Genomic DNA, 16,030 nt, shown 5'->3' on the forward strand with positions numbered 1-16,030 from the left:
AAGATGTCAAGGTAAGAGAACCTTGGATGTCAAGAGAGGTGATAAATTTAGTCAAGAAAAAAAAAGGAAAGATATGTAAAGCTTAGGAAACTAGAATCAAGCAGAGTCATTGAGGATGATGGCAAAACCCGAATATAATTCAGGAAGGGAATTAGGAAAATCAGGAGGAGCCATGAAAAGTCCTTGGCAAGTAGAATTAGAGGTAATCCCAAAGCATTCTATACATACATCAAGAGCAAGAGGATAACTAGAGAAAGGACAGGACTACTCAAGGATAAGGGGGGGAACATTTGCTTGGATGTGGAGGATGTGGGTGAGGTCTTTAATGAATATTTTACAACAGTATTTGCCAAGGAGAAGGATATAGAGGACAGGCAGATCAGCGTTGTGCATATTGATATGCCAGGGCATTTTGAGGAAAAGGAGGAGCTAGTGTTGGGTCTCTTAAAGTGCATTAAGGTGCATATCAGGGCTAAACGGGATATTCTCCAGCTTATTGAGAAAGACAAGAGAAGAGATTGCTGGGGCCTTGACCAATCTCCTCATCTCCTCTTTAGCCGCAGGCAATGTTCCAGAGGACTGGCGAGTAGCTAATGCTGTTCCATTACTCAAGGAGGGAACCAGGGATAATTGTGAAAACTGTAGACCAGTACATCTCATGTTAGTGGAAGAAAGTTACTGGAGAGAATTCTTAGGGATAGGATATATGAGCATTTGGAAAACCTAATTAGGAGGCAACCAGCATGGCTTTGTGTGGAGCAAGTTGTGTCTTACTAAATTGATTGAGTTTTTAACGAGGTGACAAGGGTGATTGATGTGGGCGGAACTCTGTCTACATGGATTTAAGTCAGGTGCTTGACAAGATCCCTCATGGAAGGCTCATGAAGAAAATTAAGATATATGGGATCCATGAATAGGTCACTTTGATTCAAAGCTGGCATGAAGGTAGTGGTTGAAGGGACTTACTTAGCTGGAGGTCTGCAAATAGCGGTGTTCCGCAGGGACCCGTAACGGGACAACTGCTGTTTGCGGTGTATATCAATGACCTGGATGAAAATGTAGAGGAAATGAAGATTGGTGGTACTGTGGATAGCACAGAAGAGTGGCAATTATTATAATGGGTTATAGATCAGTTGCAGATATAAGCGAAGGAATGGCAGATGGAGTTTAAACCTGCCAAATGTGAAGTGTTGCACCTTAGTAGATTAAATGTAAAGACACAGTACAGAGTTAAGGGCAAGACTGTTAACAGTGTGGGTGAGCAGAGGAATTGGAGTCCAAATTCCTAACGCCCTGAAGGTGGCTAAGAAGGTTGATAGGGTGATTTAGAAGGCATGTGGCACTCTTATTAGTCGAGACATTGAAATCAAAAGTAAGGAAGTTATGTTGCAGCTTAGTAAAACTCGGGTTAGGGTACAACTGAAGTACTGCATACAATTCTGGTCGCCATGTTACAGGAAGGATGGATGAGGCTTTGGAGAGGGTGCAAAGTAGGATGTTATCTGGATGAGAGGACATGTGCTATAATGAGAGGCTGGACAAATCTGGAGTGGCAGAAGGCGAGGGGACACCTGATAGATGTTGAGTTGGGTTGGGAGTGTAGTGGTAGTGATGTAGAGTTGGGTGATGAAGGAGGTGGTGGTGATGTTGCTCTGAGTGGTGAGGGAGATGGGGGTAGTGTTGAGCTGGGTGGTGAGGGAGGTGGTGGTGATGTATAGCTGGGTGGGGTAAGAGTTGGTGGTGATGTTGCTCTGGGTGGGGAGGAGGTAGAGGTGATGTAGAGCTAGGTGGGAAGAGATGTGGAGAGTTGATGGTGATGTAGGGCTGGGTCGGGAGGGAGGTAGTAGTGTTGTTGAGTTGGGTGGTGAGGGAGGTGGTGGTGACATAGTTGGCTGGTGAGGGAGGTGGTGGTGCCGTAGAGTTGGGTGGTGAGGGAGGTGGTGGTGCCGTACAATTGGGTGGTGACGGAGGTGGTGACAATGTAGAGCTGGGTGGGGAGGTAGGTGATGGTGACGTAGGGCTGTGTGGCACCTCAACCCTCTGGGAGCAAACAATGTGCTATTGGGATGTAGCTGAGAGAATTCCCATCCCTCATTCTGCCCTCAGCTCAGAGAGTGATCTCTGCTTCTACTGCTGATCATTTTGTGCTTAAACCTCTTACATAATATCAACATGACAACATAATACCAATTGTTTCTTGACCAAACCCCAAACCGAGGAGAAGCCTCCCCAAATTCCAGCACTGTTCAGAGCCCCAGTCTACTATTTATTCTGTCCAAATGCACACCAGGAGATGAGCTGATGTTTTGTCATGGATTTTCCTCCTCCATCCTGCAGGAAAAAGTGTCCAGTATATCAGCCTTCACAAGTAAAAACGTTAAGTATCTCAAGTATAAAGAATTCAGTTGGCTCGTTTCAGCCACTGATTAAACTATCAGGCAAAGAATTGTGGTGATTTGTCTGCAGTTTTCCTAGCTGACACCAGTGTGGTACTGAGTAGAAAGCAAATGGAGAAAGGGCAGGGTGCAGAGACACCAGTTCTTGGGTTGGTGGGCTGTGACATGGGTTCCTGTTCTGTACACATTAATGATGCTCCTTACCTGCACTGCTCCTCTTGTATGGTCGATGAGGCGTGGCAAACTCAGCAGACTGCAGCTACAACAGAGAACACTTCCGTCAACATTCACCAACTTCTAGAAATTACTGCAGCAATTACAGCAGTCACACACACCACATTTAGAGGGCGCCATATTACCGAGACCTCATGCTGAGATCTTACAACCACAGGAGTGGTTTCAGATTGAGTCTGAAATATACAATATTAAGCCAACACTTCTCCAAAGAGGTGGGTTTAGGGAGCATCTCTCTGGGGAAAGAGGCAGAGAGATCTGGAGGGTAATTCCAAAACCCGAGAGCAACTGAAGATACGGAGAAGCTGGAGAACTCTCTACAGTGAAATATGTGGTAGGAATCGGGGTTGAGCAAATTGGCACTGTGGCAGTGCCACTAAACGATCACTGGCACTAGTTATATCTGAACTTGATCACTGGCACCAGTTGTATCTGTACCAGTATGTTCTTAGCCGCTTCCCAAACCCATCAGCTGGTGTTCCAACAGTGGCTCAGGAAGGTCACTGTCTGTTCGTCAGGGCATATCCTCTGCCTATTCCTCATCAACACCTCAGTTTTCTCAGAATTTAAGTTTTGCCTGAAGCTCAGAAACATATGTGAAATCTGTGGAAGAATACATTGTAATTTTCCATCACAGATCACTTCCTTGGCTTCTACCTCTCTCTTTTGACACCTCTCTCTTAGAAGATGTCAATCTCTACAGAATGTTGGAGGGAATTTCAACAACCTGAGCAATTCCAACGTTAGCTTTAGTCGAACTTCATCTCAACACTCAGCCTGATCAATTCTACAGTCTGGAACTAGCAAGTGCCCCCTCGTACAATGCTTTGACCTGATGCAGGCCTGCAACAACAGGGCAGCAAAACTTCATTTATATATTATTTAGAGATAAGGCATTGCTTACCCTGTGGAGCCCATTCCTGCCGTGGGTGGGAAGTGAGGGCGACTTGGGAGCTGATTCCTGTGGGGCTGTGGAAACAAAAACGTTAGAATCATCTCCGGCAAATTTATAATTCATATGATTTAGTGAAAATGACAGATTAAGGTGGGTAACGTTTCTGCCTCTCAGGGCTGAAACATATCTAAACACTTCATTCATCATTTCTTGCAAACATTTTATTGAAATACCTCAGTGACTAACTCAAGGCAGGCAAACATACAGGATAGGAACAGGATCTTTCAACCCAACCCTCATCCAGGGTTGGCATTCTCTCGCCTTGTCCTATCCACCCCTGGTATTCTCACCGATTCACACTCTCATTCATCTGGGGTAGTGCAGGGGGGCTGAGAATGTGGAGAAGGCGTCATTAGAAACCTTTGATTTAAAATTAAGGCTCAGTTTGAGCTTGAAGTAAACACAGTTTGTGCTGGGATATTCCTTCGGAAACTGATCACAAGATCAAAACCAGATCATGTCATCATTATTTCATTGCTCTCAGGATGCAAATTGACTTGTTTCCAAAATAACAAACTGCATCATTACCTTGAAATCTCCTTCCTCACCGAGGGCTACCAGACTGACAAAGCCTGACTCCTTTCTGCTGCAGAACCACCGGCTTGGGAATTTTATTTTTATTTCATTTCAATAGTTGCATTTAATATCAGAGAAATGTATACAATATACATCCCGATATTCTTGTTCTTCACAGACATCCATAAAGACAGAAGAGTGCCCCAAAGAATGAGTGACAGTAAAAACGTTAGCACTCTAAAGCTCCTCCCACGCACAAGCGGCAAAGTAACGACCCTTCTCCACCCACTTCTGCAAAAAAAGAAAGCACCCTCCCCCCACCAAGCAAGCAATAGCAAAGTCCTCATGAAAGACCACGACCCGCAGTGCAACAGAAACTATTTGTTCACCCGACAATTCAACATGCCACAGGATCTCTCTCTCTCCTAATAAAGGGAAAGATAGGTGTCCCCCTAGCTTTAGAGACACAGCATGGAACAGGCCCTCCTGGTCCTTCGAGCCGTGCTGTTTAGTGACCCACTGACTTAACCCTAACCTAATCAAGGGACAACTTACAACAACCAATTAATCTACTAACCGGTACGTCTTTGGACTGTGGGAGGAAACTGGAGCACTGGGAGGAAACTCACACACACAGGAAGGAACGTACAAACTTGCTTACAGAGGGAGCCGGAACTGAACTCTGAACTCAAATTAAAGTTTATTGGCATCTGGCTGTGCATATACACAAACAAACAAACGAGCATTCCCCCGACCACGCCGCACCCACAAAACATGTATTACACACAGCACATAATCCAAAATATTACCATAAATAAGTTAATAATAAAGTCGATACCCCACTCTGCAAATAAGCATCATGTTAACTGCTATGCTACCACGACACCACTCTGCTATTTTCTTAGAGGTCACACACAACACTGGTTTACCGCCGCGTCTTTAGAAACATTTAGAGGTTCTGTTCTGTGCCACATATTGACTTTTTAAAAATGTTAATCAATAGTTGGTATATACTCATTATGAAGGGAGGTTTTAGGCAAAGCTGAGACTGTCTAACAGCAGAGATCATCCTTCGATGAACCATCTCTCATTGCAGACATAAGCTATCAATTGCTCTGGTGGGACTGTATTTCCATTCCCTTTCAACCCCTTCCACTGGAGGCCCACACTGCACCTCCAACAGTTCTGCTTTTCCTGCTTCCCAGTTTCCCAGCTGTGGACCATGTCCCAAGGGATATTCCACCCACTGCAGGCTGCAGATGCTGTCCTGGACTGCACAGCACAGCGATGACTCAGGCTACACCCAGCAGCTTTTTGTTCCCAAATCCTGAGAAACCACAAATTAAACAGCATCTTGAGTTTAGCGACTTACAGAAACTCCTGGTGGTTCTGTCTGGTAACGATCGAGATTTCCTTCCCCGTGGTTTCGACTTCTCCAGCTCCTCTTTCAATATCAACTTCCCAAGGCCAGACTGGATCTAGAATGTAATCAATACGGCATCTCAGTGCAAAGACGCTTCAACAAACAGGAGAGTTTAAAGGGTGTGTCTGTTCATTGGCAGCCATGGTCAAGGAATGTGCATGTCATGGGCTGTGTGAGAGTGTGTATCTGTATGTTAAATGCATGAATCTGGGTGTGTTGCATGGGAATAAATGTTTTAATATAGCAGTATGTATTCGTGTGGGTGTGTTCTTAGCTGCATCTGACTGCTCAGTCAGTCCTCAGCTCTGCATTTTGGGGAGGACCTTGGAGAGAAGGTAGTGCAGAATCACCAGAATGATACCTAGAAATAACATAACAGGAAACCTGTATTACCTTACATATAATAGACGAGGTTAGCCAAAGCAGATCATTAAGATGGTGAGAGAAATCTAAGCTTTGGCGGTCAGGAATTAACAAATGGGGGTACAACCCATGAACTCTATCTCACCTTTTAAAAAATATATTACTATTTCTATTTTTGCACTATTTTTAATCTATTCTATATATATATTTACTGTAATTGATTGATTTAGTTAGTAGTATTGCATTGAACTGTTGCTGCTAAGTTAACAAATTTCACGACACAAGCTAGTGATAATAAACCTGAGTCTGAACTGGCAGGAGACATCTGGCCCGTTGCTGCGTTCTCCTTCACACTAAGGCACCAGGGATCCAGAATCCACCCCACACAAAGTTGTGATACTCAAGAAACAGCACAAAGTTTCAAAATAGACACTGATATGAAAGTTGGAAGTATAGACAGAGAAATGGGTTCAACAGACAACTGGAGTTTGTAGAGGAACCGGGGATACGTGGAAATGGTAGGTCAATTAAAACAACAATTTGTATCAGTTTTCATGGTGGAGAACATAGCAACTACCCAAAGATAACAAATAAGCCAGATTGAAATATCAAAGAATGTGCAACAATCCTGATCTCAAAGGACAAGATATCAGAAATGAAATGCTAATGGGAATGACAAAGACAAGTTGTCAGAACCCAATGATCTACAGGCAAAGGAAATTGCTGCACTGTGGAGTTATTGTTGAAAGTTTTCAAAACTCACAGAGTTCTGGAGGGGACCATCAGCAGATTGGAGAACCTCAAGTGTTATACCTTGTTCAAGAGGAGGGAAGACAAGTGTGATACAATGGACCAACAATATCATCTATTGTTGGCAAGACCCTAGAGTCTACAATCAAGGAAGAAATAGCCAATCATTTAAAGAAGACTAGATTGTTCAAAGTAAAGTCAAAGTAAATTTATTATCAAAGTACATATATGTCACTGTATACAACCTTGAGATTTGTTTCCTTGTGGGCATATTGGTAAATCCAAGAAAATGCAACAGAATCAATGAAAGACCGCACCAAACAGGATGGACAAACAACCAATGTGCAAAATGCAACAAACTTAATAATGATAATAATAAATATCAAGAACATGAGATGAAGAGCCCTTGAAAACAAGTCCACAGTTTGTGGGAACAGTTCAGTGATGGGGCAAGTGCAGCTGAGTGAAGTTATCCCCTCTGGTTCAAGGGTCTGATGGTTGAGATGCTGTTTTAAGATGGTACCGGTGAGATTCAGCGATGTTTTACTGGCAGCAAACAAATCTACTAACTACTCTATTAATCACGCTTCTTCTGGACAATGATCACTGCAATCAATAGCCTGTAACCTCCCTTTCAGGGCTGTCTATATGACCTGGTAATTTTGCAGTGTTCTGTGGGATTTGGTGAACTGGAGTCTTGAAGGTGCAGTACAGTTGCAGCGGGTACAGGCCAAATCAAGGTAGTGGGGCCGGGCTCGAGAGTGAAGAACAAGCTGGTATCGGCCAATTTAAATGCCAGGCCAGACTGAAAAGGTTGGGTACTGGTTGAGTCTAGCCGGCGGGCCCGGACCCAGGAGTGAGGAATGAGCCAATGTTTGGCCATTGCTGGATTGGACTTGGGACCAAACTGAAGCAGCAAGGCCCTGGTTCTGAGAGTGAGGAAAGAACTGGTTTGGCTGATTTAGGTGCCGGATTGAAAAGTTCAGGGTGTTGGGGATAGGGGCGATGGAGGAGCTGGTGTTCAGCTCGCCATCCTGTGAAGTTTACACTTCCCTGCGCTGAACTGAGACTGTGACCTGCATCTAAGGGGTTCCTGAACTTTAGTTCTGAGTGTTATTCATTTATTTTTTTATTCAAAGTTAGCTCCGGCAGATTGGGCGGATGAGAACTACAGTGAGATCCAACATCCACGAAGGTGGTACTGCAATGCTCTGTGGGGAACAAAGGGCACGACAAGGCACAAAAGAGATCGTGGTCATGACCTCAGTTTATCATGCTTGTTCATATCACTGGACCCAGACTTCAGTCAAGAGAGCGGAACAGCCCCAGTGCAATTGCTTTACCACTTTAAAAGCTCTCCCCCACAGGTTTCCTGTCGTTATTGGACATGATGGACTACCACAACTGGGCTGTATCCACTACTTTTTGTAGGATTTTCCATTCAAGGGCATTGGTGTTTCCTTTCCAAGCCATGATGCAACCAGTCAATATACATCTACTGCATTTTGTCAAAGTTTTAGATGTCATGCCGAATCTTTGCAGACTTTTAAGGAAACAGAGGCACAGCTGTGCTTTCTCCATAATGGCACTTACACGCTGGAGGTCCTCTGTAGTGATAACACCGAGGGATTTAAAGTTGCTGACCTATGTTCCCGCTAAGCTGTGCGCGTGTGTGTGCGCACACTTTTTTCAACAAGCGAACAAAGGAAATTAATGTGTGCACAAAAGGTTAGTTACCTAAAATAATGTGGTAATTAATAATTATACTTATTGAAAATAATCTTTTATCTTTTAGTTTCTGTTAACTAGTTAGTCGGTTTTTCAAACACCACAATGCACGTCACTAATTTACGTCACCTCACCTTTCCTGTTCCGGTTTGTACAGCTGCATCACGGTGGCAGCCATCTTTGGCGGACAGTGTTCATATCATAAAGTTTACAAAGATCAGTTTCAAATCCTGTAGGTAGCTTACTAAGTTTTTATTGAAAAAGATCAGTCAAATGACTTTGTGGCTAAATAGTGTCACAAGAAATTGATAAACATCACATACAAAGTAGCTTTACCGGTTTTAAGTGATGTCTTTGTTGAACTGGCTGCACTGTGCAACATTCTGCAAAAGAGTGGCCTGACACCGATTGATTCACTTCATTTTGCGCGAGGCAAAATTAACAAGAAAGCAATATCTAGGAGACAATGTTTTGTGGAGTGACAAAGTTAAAGTTTTGCTAAGCCAACAACGTGAAGAAAACGTCACAGTAGATACAAGTTTGCTGTTGACTTTTATAAATAGTCCTTGTGTTCATTTAGAAGAAAGGTTTCCTGAAGATGAGGTACAAAAATGGTCAGCTTTTGATTTCTCCGCAATTGCAGGTTGTGACTTCACATTTGGCGATGAACAAGTTAATGCCTTATGTCTAAAATATCATGATTTTCTAGCTGAAAATACTGTAATAGTTAGACGGTTTAATGATTCAAATTTTCTGCGCAAGAAAAAATTAAATCCAAACTGATTTCAAACTTTGCTCAAACGGTGGCTTTTGTACTTCAAAATGAACAGTTTTGCGACCTTGCACAGTTGATGGACATTGGGGGAACCTTTCTTGCGCCTAGTGCGGACTGTGAGCGAGGCTTTAGCCTAATGAATCAACTCAAAGACAAGCTGAGAAAACATTTAGGTGAATGTCATTTGGATATGTTAATGAGAATCAAAAGCTATCAATTGGATGGAAGTTCTATTAGTCCAGATAGAGTTTACAAAGAATGGGTAAATGCCAAAGGCAGGAGAGAGAAAAAATAACTGAGTGACTTAAGTATGTATGTTATTTTGCTGTTATTCTGTGCAGTTTTATGTCAAATATTTTGTAAACCTACATAAACTGTGCCACGTGTGCATTCAGTGCACACATACTTTTGTCACAGGAAAAATTCGCACAACATAAGATTTTTGCACACACTGACTACTAACAATTAGAGGGAACATTGTTGCTGACCCTCTCCACCTCTGATCCCCCAGTCAGGGCTGGCTCATGGGCCGCTGGTTTCCTCCTCCTGAAGTCAATAATCAGTTCCTTGGTCTTGCTGACTTTGAGTAAGAGGTTGTACTTATGGCACGAGTCAGCCAGATTTTCAGTCTCTCTCCTATATGCTGATTCATCGCCACCTTTGATTCAGCCAACGACAACAGTATCGTCAGCAAACTCAAACATGGCACTGGAGCTGTGCTCAGCCACCCAGTCATAAGTGTAAAGCGAGTAGATCAGGGGGCTGAGCACACAGCCTCGTGGTGTCCCTGTTCTGATGGAGATCATGGAGAAGATGTTGTTGCCAATCCGAACTGACTGGAGTCCGGAAGTGAGGAAATCAAGGATCCAATTGCACAAGAGGTATTGAGGTCAGGGTCCTGAAACATTAATTCGCTTTGAAAGGATAAAGGTATTGAATGCCGAGTGGTTGCCAGTAAAGAGCATCCTGATGTATGTCCTTTGCTGTCTAGATGTTCCAGGGTAGAGTGAAGAGCCTATGAAATGACATCTGCTGTGGAACAGTTGTGATATTAAGCAAACTGGAGTGGATCCAAGTTGCTTCTGAGGCAGGAATTGATGCGTTTCATCATCCACCTCTCAAAGTACTTCACCACAGTGGATGCAAGTGCTGCTGGATGATAGTCTTGGAGGCTGGTTACCACATTCTTCTTAAGAGCCTGCTTGAAGCTGGTGGGTACCCAAGACAGCTGAGCAAGAGGTGAAAGATATCGGTGGCAACTCCAGCCTGTTGATTATCAGAGGTCTTTAGTGCTTGACCTGGTACCTCATCTGGGCCAGATGCTTTGTGTGAGTTCACCCTCCTGAAGGATGCTCTCACATTGGCCTCAGAGACTGAAATGACAGGAGTTCATGAAGGTTCCTCCAAGTTTTGATGGTCAAAGCAAGCATAGAAGGCATTGGAGCTCATCTGGGAGTGAAGCCTTGTCACCTACGTTGCCTGATTTCACTTTGTAAGAGGTAATAGCATTCAAGCCTTGTCACAGCTGTCCAGTATCTTTCAGTAATTCAAATTTGGGCTGGAATTTCCACTTTGCACATGAGATGGCTTTCTAGATATCGTACCTGGTCTTCTAGTATCTTACTTGGTCGCCAGATATGAATGTGATTGATCTGGCCCTCAGCAGATTACATATCTCATAGTTCATCCAGGACTTCTGGATGTGGAAGACTCTAAATGAATATGTGGAGATACACTAATCTATGATTGTTTTTATAAAGTCCGTGAAAACTGCAGTGTATTCATTCAGATCCTCCGAGTCCTTGAACACTGCCCAGTTTATCAACTCAAATCAATCCAGTAGTCATTCCTCTGACTCCCGCAACCATCTTTTTGTTGTCTTTATCTCTGGAGCCTTGCTCTTTAGCCTCCGTTGTATACAGGTAGGAGAAGGGCAGCCAAGTTAGATTATGAAGACATGCAGTCCTCTTTTATTGTCATTTAGTATGCATGCATTAAAAATGATACAATATTTCCTCTGGTGTGATATCACAAAACACAGGACAGACCAAGACTGAAAAAACTGACAAAACCACATAATTATAACATATAGTTACAACAGTGCAACAATACCATAACTTGATGAAGAACAGTCCATGAGCACAGTAAAAGTTCAAAGTCTCTCAAATGTCCCACATCTCACGCAGACGGGAGAAGATAGAAAAACTCTCCCTGCCATGCCCGACCACAATCCATCTCTGAGTCATCCGAAAACTTTGAGCCTCCGAATCAGCTCTCTGACACCGAGTACTGAGAGCCATCACTGTCCGAATGATTCGACCTCAATCTTGGTCGCCAACAGCAGGCAAAGCTGGGGATCTTGAGGCCTACCCTCCAGAACATTCCTGACCATGCAGTAACGACAGCAGCGAATGAGCATTTCAGAAATTTTTCCAGATGTTCCTCTGTGCTTTCACATCCCTGTCCATCAAATCAGAAATGTCCATGGCCCCTATTTAACGGATACGATATCATTTTTCACCGGAGGGCTGTGCACGCGTGGTGCGCTGCTCTCTCTCCTCCCGCCATCAATCTCCCGAAATGCAGTCTAGGCAAGGAACAAAAGGCATTCCTAATCATAGTATAGCAGTGATCGAGTGTGTTGGGACCCCTGGTGCTGCAGGTTATATGCTGATGATAATTGGGCAGAGATTTATTCAGACAAGCCTGACTGAAATCCCTGAGTATGATTTGAAATGCTTTGGGATGTGCTGTTTCTAGTTTGGTGAAGGCAGTATTCAATACCTCAAGTGCCTGATTAACGTCTGCTTTTGGCAATATGTAAACTGTGGTCAGGATCACAAAGAGAACTCTGTTGATAAGTAGGATGGTCGGCATTTAATCATTAGATGTTCCAGGTCGGGAGAACAAGAGTGCAACAAAACTGGCATGCCCGAGCACCACAACGAGTTTATCATGGAACACAGGCTCCTGCCTTTCCCCTCTCTGAATTAGCAGTCTGGTCCATCCTGTGTATTGAGAGGCCTTCAGGTCTTACCAACGTCTCCAGCGTATCTGGAGTGAGCCATGTATCCGTGAAATACAGAATACAGCAATTCCTCATTTCCCTCCCATACAGCAACCTTGCCCTTGGGTCTCCAGTCTTGTTAGCAAATGTACAGTTGCTAGAGAACAAGATGCTGGGTAGAAGAACTTTCATTTCTTGACATTTCAGTCAGCCTTGGAATCCTCCCCTTCTCCCTCTCTCCCTTATATACCTTTGTCCGCTTAAACCTATGGATGTACTTTCGAGGACTCTTCACCTTATGTTCTCAATATTTATTACTTATGCATTTATTTCTTTTTCTCTTTTGTATTTGCACATTTTGTTGCTCTTTGCATATTAGTTGTTTGTCCATTCTGTTGGGTGTGCTCTTTTTACTCATGCTATTACGTGTCTTGGATTAACTGAGTATGCAATGGTCTCAGGGTTGCATATTGTGACACATGTGTATTTTGATAAGAGAATTTACTTTTAACTTTAAATTTTAAAGATGCTGTACCTGCATGCTTGAGAGTCAAATCCGACGAGTCCCTCAGAAGACTGTGAAATCACTAGTTCACTAAGATGGTTCAAAGGTACAGTGAAGAGAAATCACAGGCTGCAGATTACAATGAGAGTAATTCAGAAGTATATGTAGAAGTTTTGTAAGCAGGCTGCAACACATCACCATGAATGTGAGAGACAAGAGAGATCTTTGTATCCTCTCTAACCACATAAGGTTCCAGAGGAGTGGAGAGTAGCCAATGTTGTTCCTTCATTTAAGAAGGGAAATTATGATAATCCAGGGAATTATATACTAGTATATTAGTTTCAGGGAAGCTACTGGAAAGAATTCTTAGTATAGGACTTACGAGTGTTTGGAAAGAATGAATATTTGGAAAAAATTAGGGAGAGTTAGTAATTGTGGGGAAAGTTGTATCTTACTATCTCGATTGAATCTTTTTTAACAAAGTAATGAAGATGATCAATGAAGGTCACTCATGGGAAGCTCATGCAGTAGATTATAAAGCATGGGATACATAGTCACTTAGTAGTTGAACTCAGTATTGGCTTGGCCATCAAGGGTCGTGGTGGATGGGACTTATTTTGGCTGGAAGTCCATGGCAGTGTTCTGCTGGGATCTATATTGGGAACTAATAATGAATTGGATGAAAACATAGATGGTCTGGTTTGTAAGTTTACAAAATTTGCTGAAGTTGTGGAGAGTGAAGAAGTTTGTCAAATTATACAGCTGGATACAGATTAGTGACAGTTCTGGTCACAGAAACAGCAGATGGAATTTAATCAATCAAAAGGCAGGCTATTATTTAAATGAAGAACTGAGTTGAGTGCAGTGTGATGGGAGGAATTTGTGGGATGAAACAGCAAATTTAGAGGCAGGAGCAGCAAGTCACTAGGAAAGCATATGGCACATTGGCCTTTGCAGCAAGGGAGTTGGGAATTTAGAAATAAAAAATGACTTTAACATTGAACAGCTTTGGTACTAGTGACCTGCAGCATGGTGTACAGTTTTGGATCCCTTATTTAAGAACTGAAAAGAGGCAGTACATATTAGAGGACTATCCTACAACAGACAACTAAAAATGTTCCATCTGTCTTCCTAAGAGCTTGAAAGATCATTGGTAATGAACCATGAAGCAGGGATGATGGGGAGATGTTAAGATCTTTCCACAAGACAGAGACAGTATTGAATGTGGAGTCGTATTTACAAGGAACAATCAGTGACAACTGAATTATGTGAGAATCTCTTCTCACAGAAGGCAGTGAAGCTCTGGAATATCTTACTCTGCAAGGTGGTGAAGCTGGATCATTGCAGGTACTTATAGTAGAGAGAGATAACTATTTGAGATCTCAGGGGATTGACTGCTATCGGAAATAGCACAGAGGGGAAACAAGAACCGGGGCAGTTGTGCCACTAATAGTTGGAATGGTGGGCCAGCCTTGAGGGCTGAGTAGCATTCTCTAGCCCTGGTTTTCCTTGTGAACCCCAATACCAGAACTAGAGTGAGAAGGTCTTTTCTTCCCAGCAAGCCACGATGGGCTGAAAAAAAAAGGTCTCCTTCTTTGTCATACATTTTCTTTGATTCTAAAGAACATTCCTCTGAAACATGTAACAATGGCTGGTTCCAAACACTTGCTCACCTTGTTCAGCTCCTTCCTCTGAATCTCCCGCAGTTTTTTCATTTCATCAGTTTCATCGTCTTCCTCCTCATCATCCTCTTCGTCGGCTTTTGACGCAATCCTTCTCCTCCACTCTTTCTCTGGAAGGAATGACATCAACTTGCCATTAACGAGCAGGTGTGCTATCTGGAGTCTTCAAGGCCAGACGCTGTCTGCCTCACACAGCTCCCCAGTTCCACACCCAGCTGCCTTCTCCTGAAACTTAGAGTTATGATCAACCCTGACCGTTGACTGTGTTTTTCTCTCTCCATGGCTGCTAATTGACTCATTGAGTATTTCTATCAGGTTCTGTTTTTATTTTGTCTGAAATTATGGGCATGAGGAACACACATGCTGACCACAGGATTACAGTTACTGCTGTGTGGAAACTGTCTGCAGGAAGGTTGTGACAAGGGTACGCTGAAGTAGGTGGAGAGGGGAATGAAGTGCAGGTCTATCACTTGATCCAAAATCTGAATGTGTGAACTTCTGTCCTAGGTAAGGAGCCTAGGAAGTACATTCTGCCCAAATTGACAGGCCTGTACTTTAGCAAGAGCTCTGAGAGAGAAAGGCATTTGCTTTCTTTGTAGTTATGATGCTCGCCAGTGCTCCACAGCCCTCCAGCAGTTTCCTCCTGAACACTAATGGGGGTTTGAACTAGAACAGTACAGCACAGGAACAGGCCACTCGGCCCACAATGTTGTGCTGAATCAGCTAAAAAGCAAATCAAAAACACCCAAACACTAATCCCTCCTACCTACACAATGTCCATATCTCTCCAGGCCAGACCCTTCCTTACATCCATGTGCTAATCAAATTACTATAAATTGCACATTTCGATGGAGATGTAACATAAAGATTTTTACTCTTCCTGTATGTGAAGGAGATAAGTAATAAAGTCAATTCAATTCAATGCGCCTATCCAAACGTCTCTTAAAAGCCTCTCATGTATTTGTCTCTACCACCATGTCAGGCAATGCATACCAGGCATCCACGCATCCCCTCACATCCACCTTGAACCTACTCCCTCTCAACTTCAATCTTTCTTGAACCTATTCACTCTCACCCTCTGGTATGAGACATTTCAACCCTGGGAAACAGATACTCTCTGCCCACCCTGCCTATGCCTCTCATAACCTTGTATACCTCTACCAGATCTCCCCTCAGCCTCCGACACTCAGCGAAAACAATGCAGTTTATCCAACCTCCCATGATAGCGCACGCCTTCTAAACCAGGCAGCGCCCTGGTAAACCACTTCTGCACCCTCTCCAAAGCCTCGACATCCTTCCTACAGTGGGGCGACCAGAACTGTATGCAATTCTCCAGAGGTGGTCTAACCAGTTTTACAAAGTTGCAACTTAGCCTCCCGACTTCTTAACCACTATATCAACCTGTGTAGCCACTTTCAAGGAGCTATCAACTTGGATCCCAAGATCTCTCTGCTCATCAACACTGTAAAGGATCTTCCCTTTAACAATGTACTGTTTCCTTGCATTTACGCTACTGAGGTTCAACACCTCACATTTATCTGGGTTAAACTCCATCTGCCATTTTTCTGCCCACATCTACAACTGATCTATATCATGCCATGTTCTCTGCCAGTCTTCTACACTGTCCACAACTTCACCAATTTTGGTATCATCTGCAAATTTACTAACCCATCCATTTACATTTTCATCCAGGTCA

The 16,030-nt window shown here is 43.3% G+C and overlaps 2 protein-coding genes across 9 annotated transcripts in view; both read right to left on the reverse strand.

Annotated features, from left to right (window-relative positions):
• LOC140201740 (dematin-like) overlaps window positions 1-16,030 on the reverse strand; it is an 83,718-nt gene that overhangs the window by 19,848 nt on the left and 47,840 nt on the right. The gene's annotated exons all lie outside the window — the stretch shown is intronic.
• The window catches only part of LOC140201739 (dematin-like), a 72,570-nt gene continuing 59,095 nt past the window's right edge, over window positions 2,556-16,030 (reverse strand). For 7 of the 8 annotated variants that reach the window (XM_072266345.1, XM_072266347.1, XM_072266342.1 and 4 more), the window contains 4 exons: window positions 14,326-14,444; window positions 5,474-5,579; window positions 3,535-3,599; window positions 2,556-2,655 (listed from right to left, as the gene is read on the reverse strand). In XM_072266345.1, the coding sequence (XP_072122446.1) occupies window positions 2,584-2,655; window positions 3,535-3,599; window positions 5,474-5,579; window positions 14,326-14,444 (362 nt within the window). In that variant the 3' untranslated portion in view covers window positions 2,556-2,583. Of the gene's footprint in view, window positions 2,656-3,534; window positions 3,600-5,473; window positions 5,580-11,127; window positions 11,728-14,325; window positions 14,445-16,030 lie in introns of those variants that run through there. The other variant, XM_072266348.1, reaches the window with a different exon arrangement.

This window comes from Mobula birostris, chromosome 8, assembly GCF_030028105.1.
Source record: "Mobula birostris isolate sMobBir1 chromosome 8, sMobBir1.hap1, whole genome shotgun sequence".
In the NCBI taxonomy this organism is placed as follows: Eukaryota; Metazoa; Chordata; class Chondrichthyes; order Myliobatiformes; family Myliobatidae; genus Mobula; species Mobula birostris.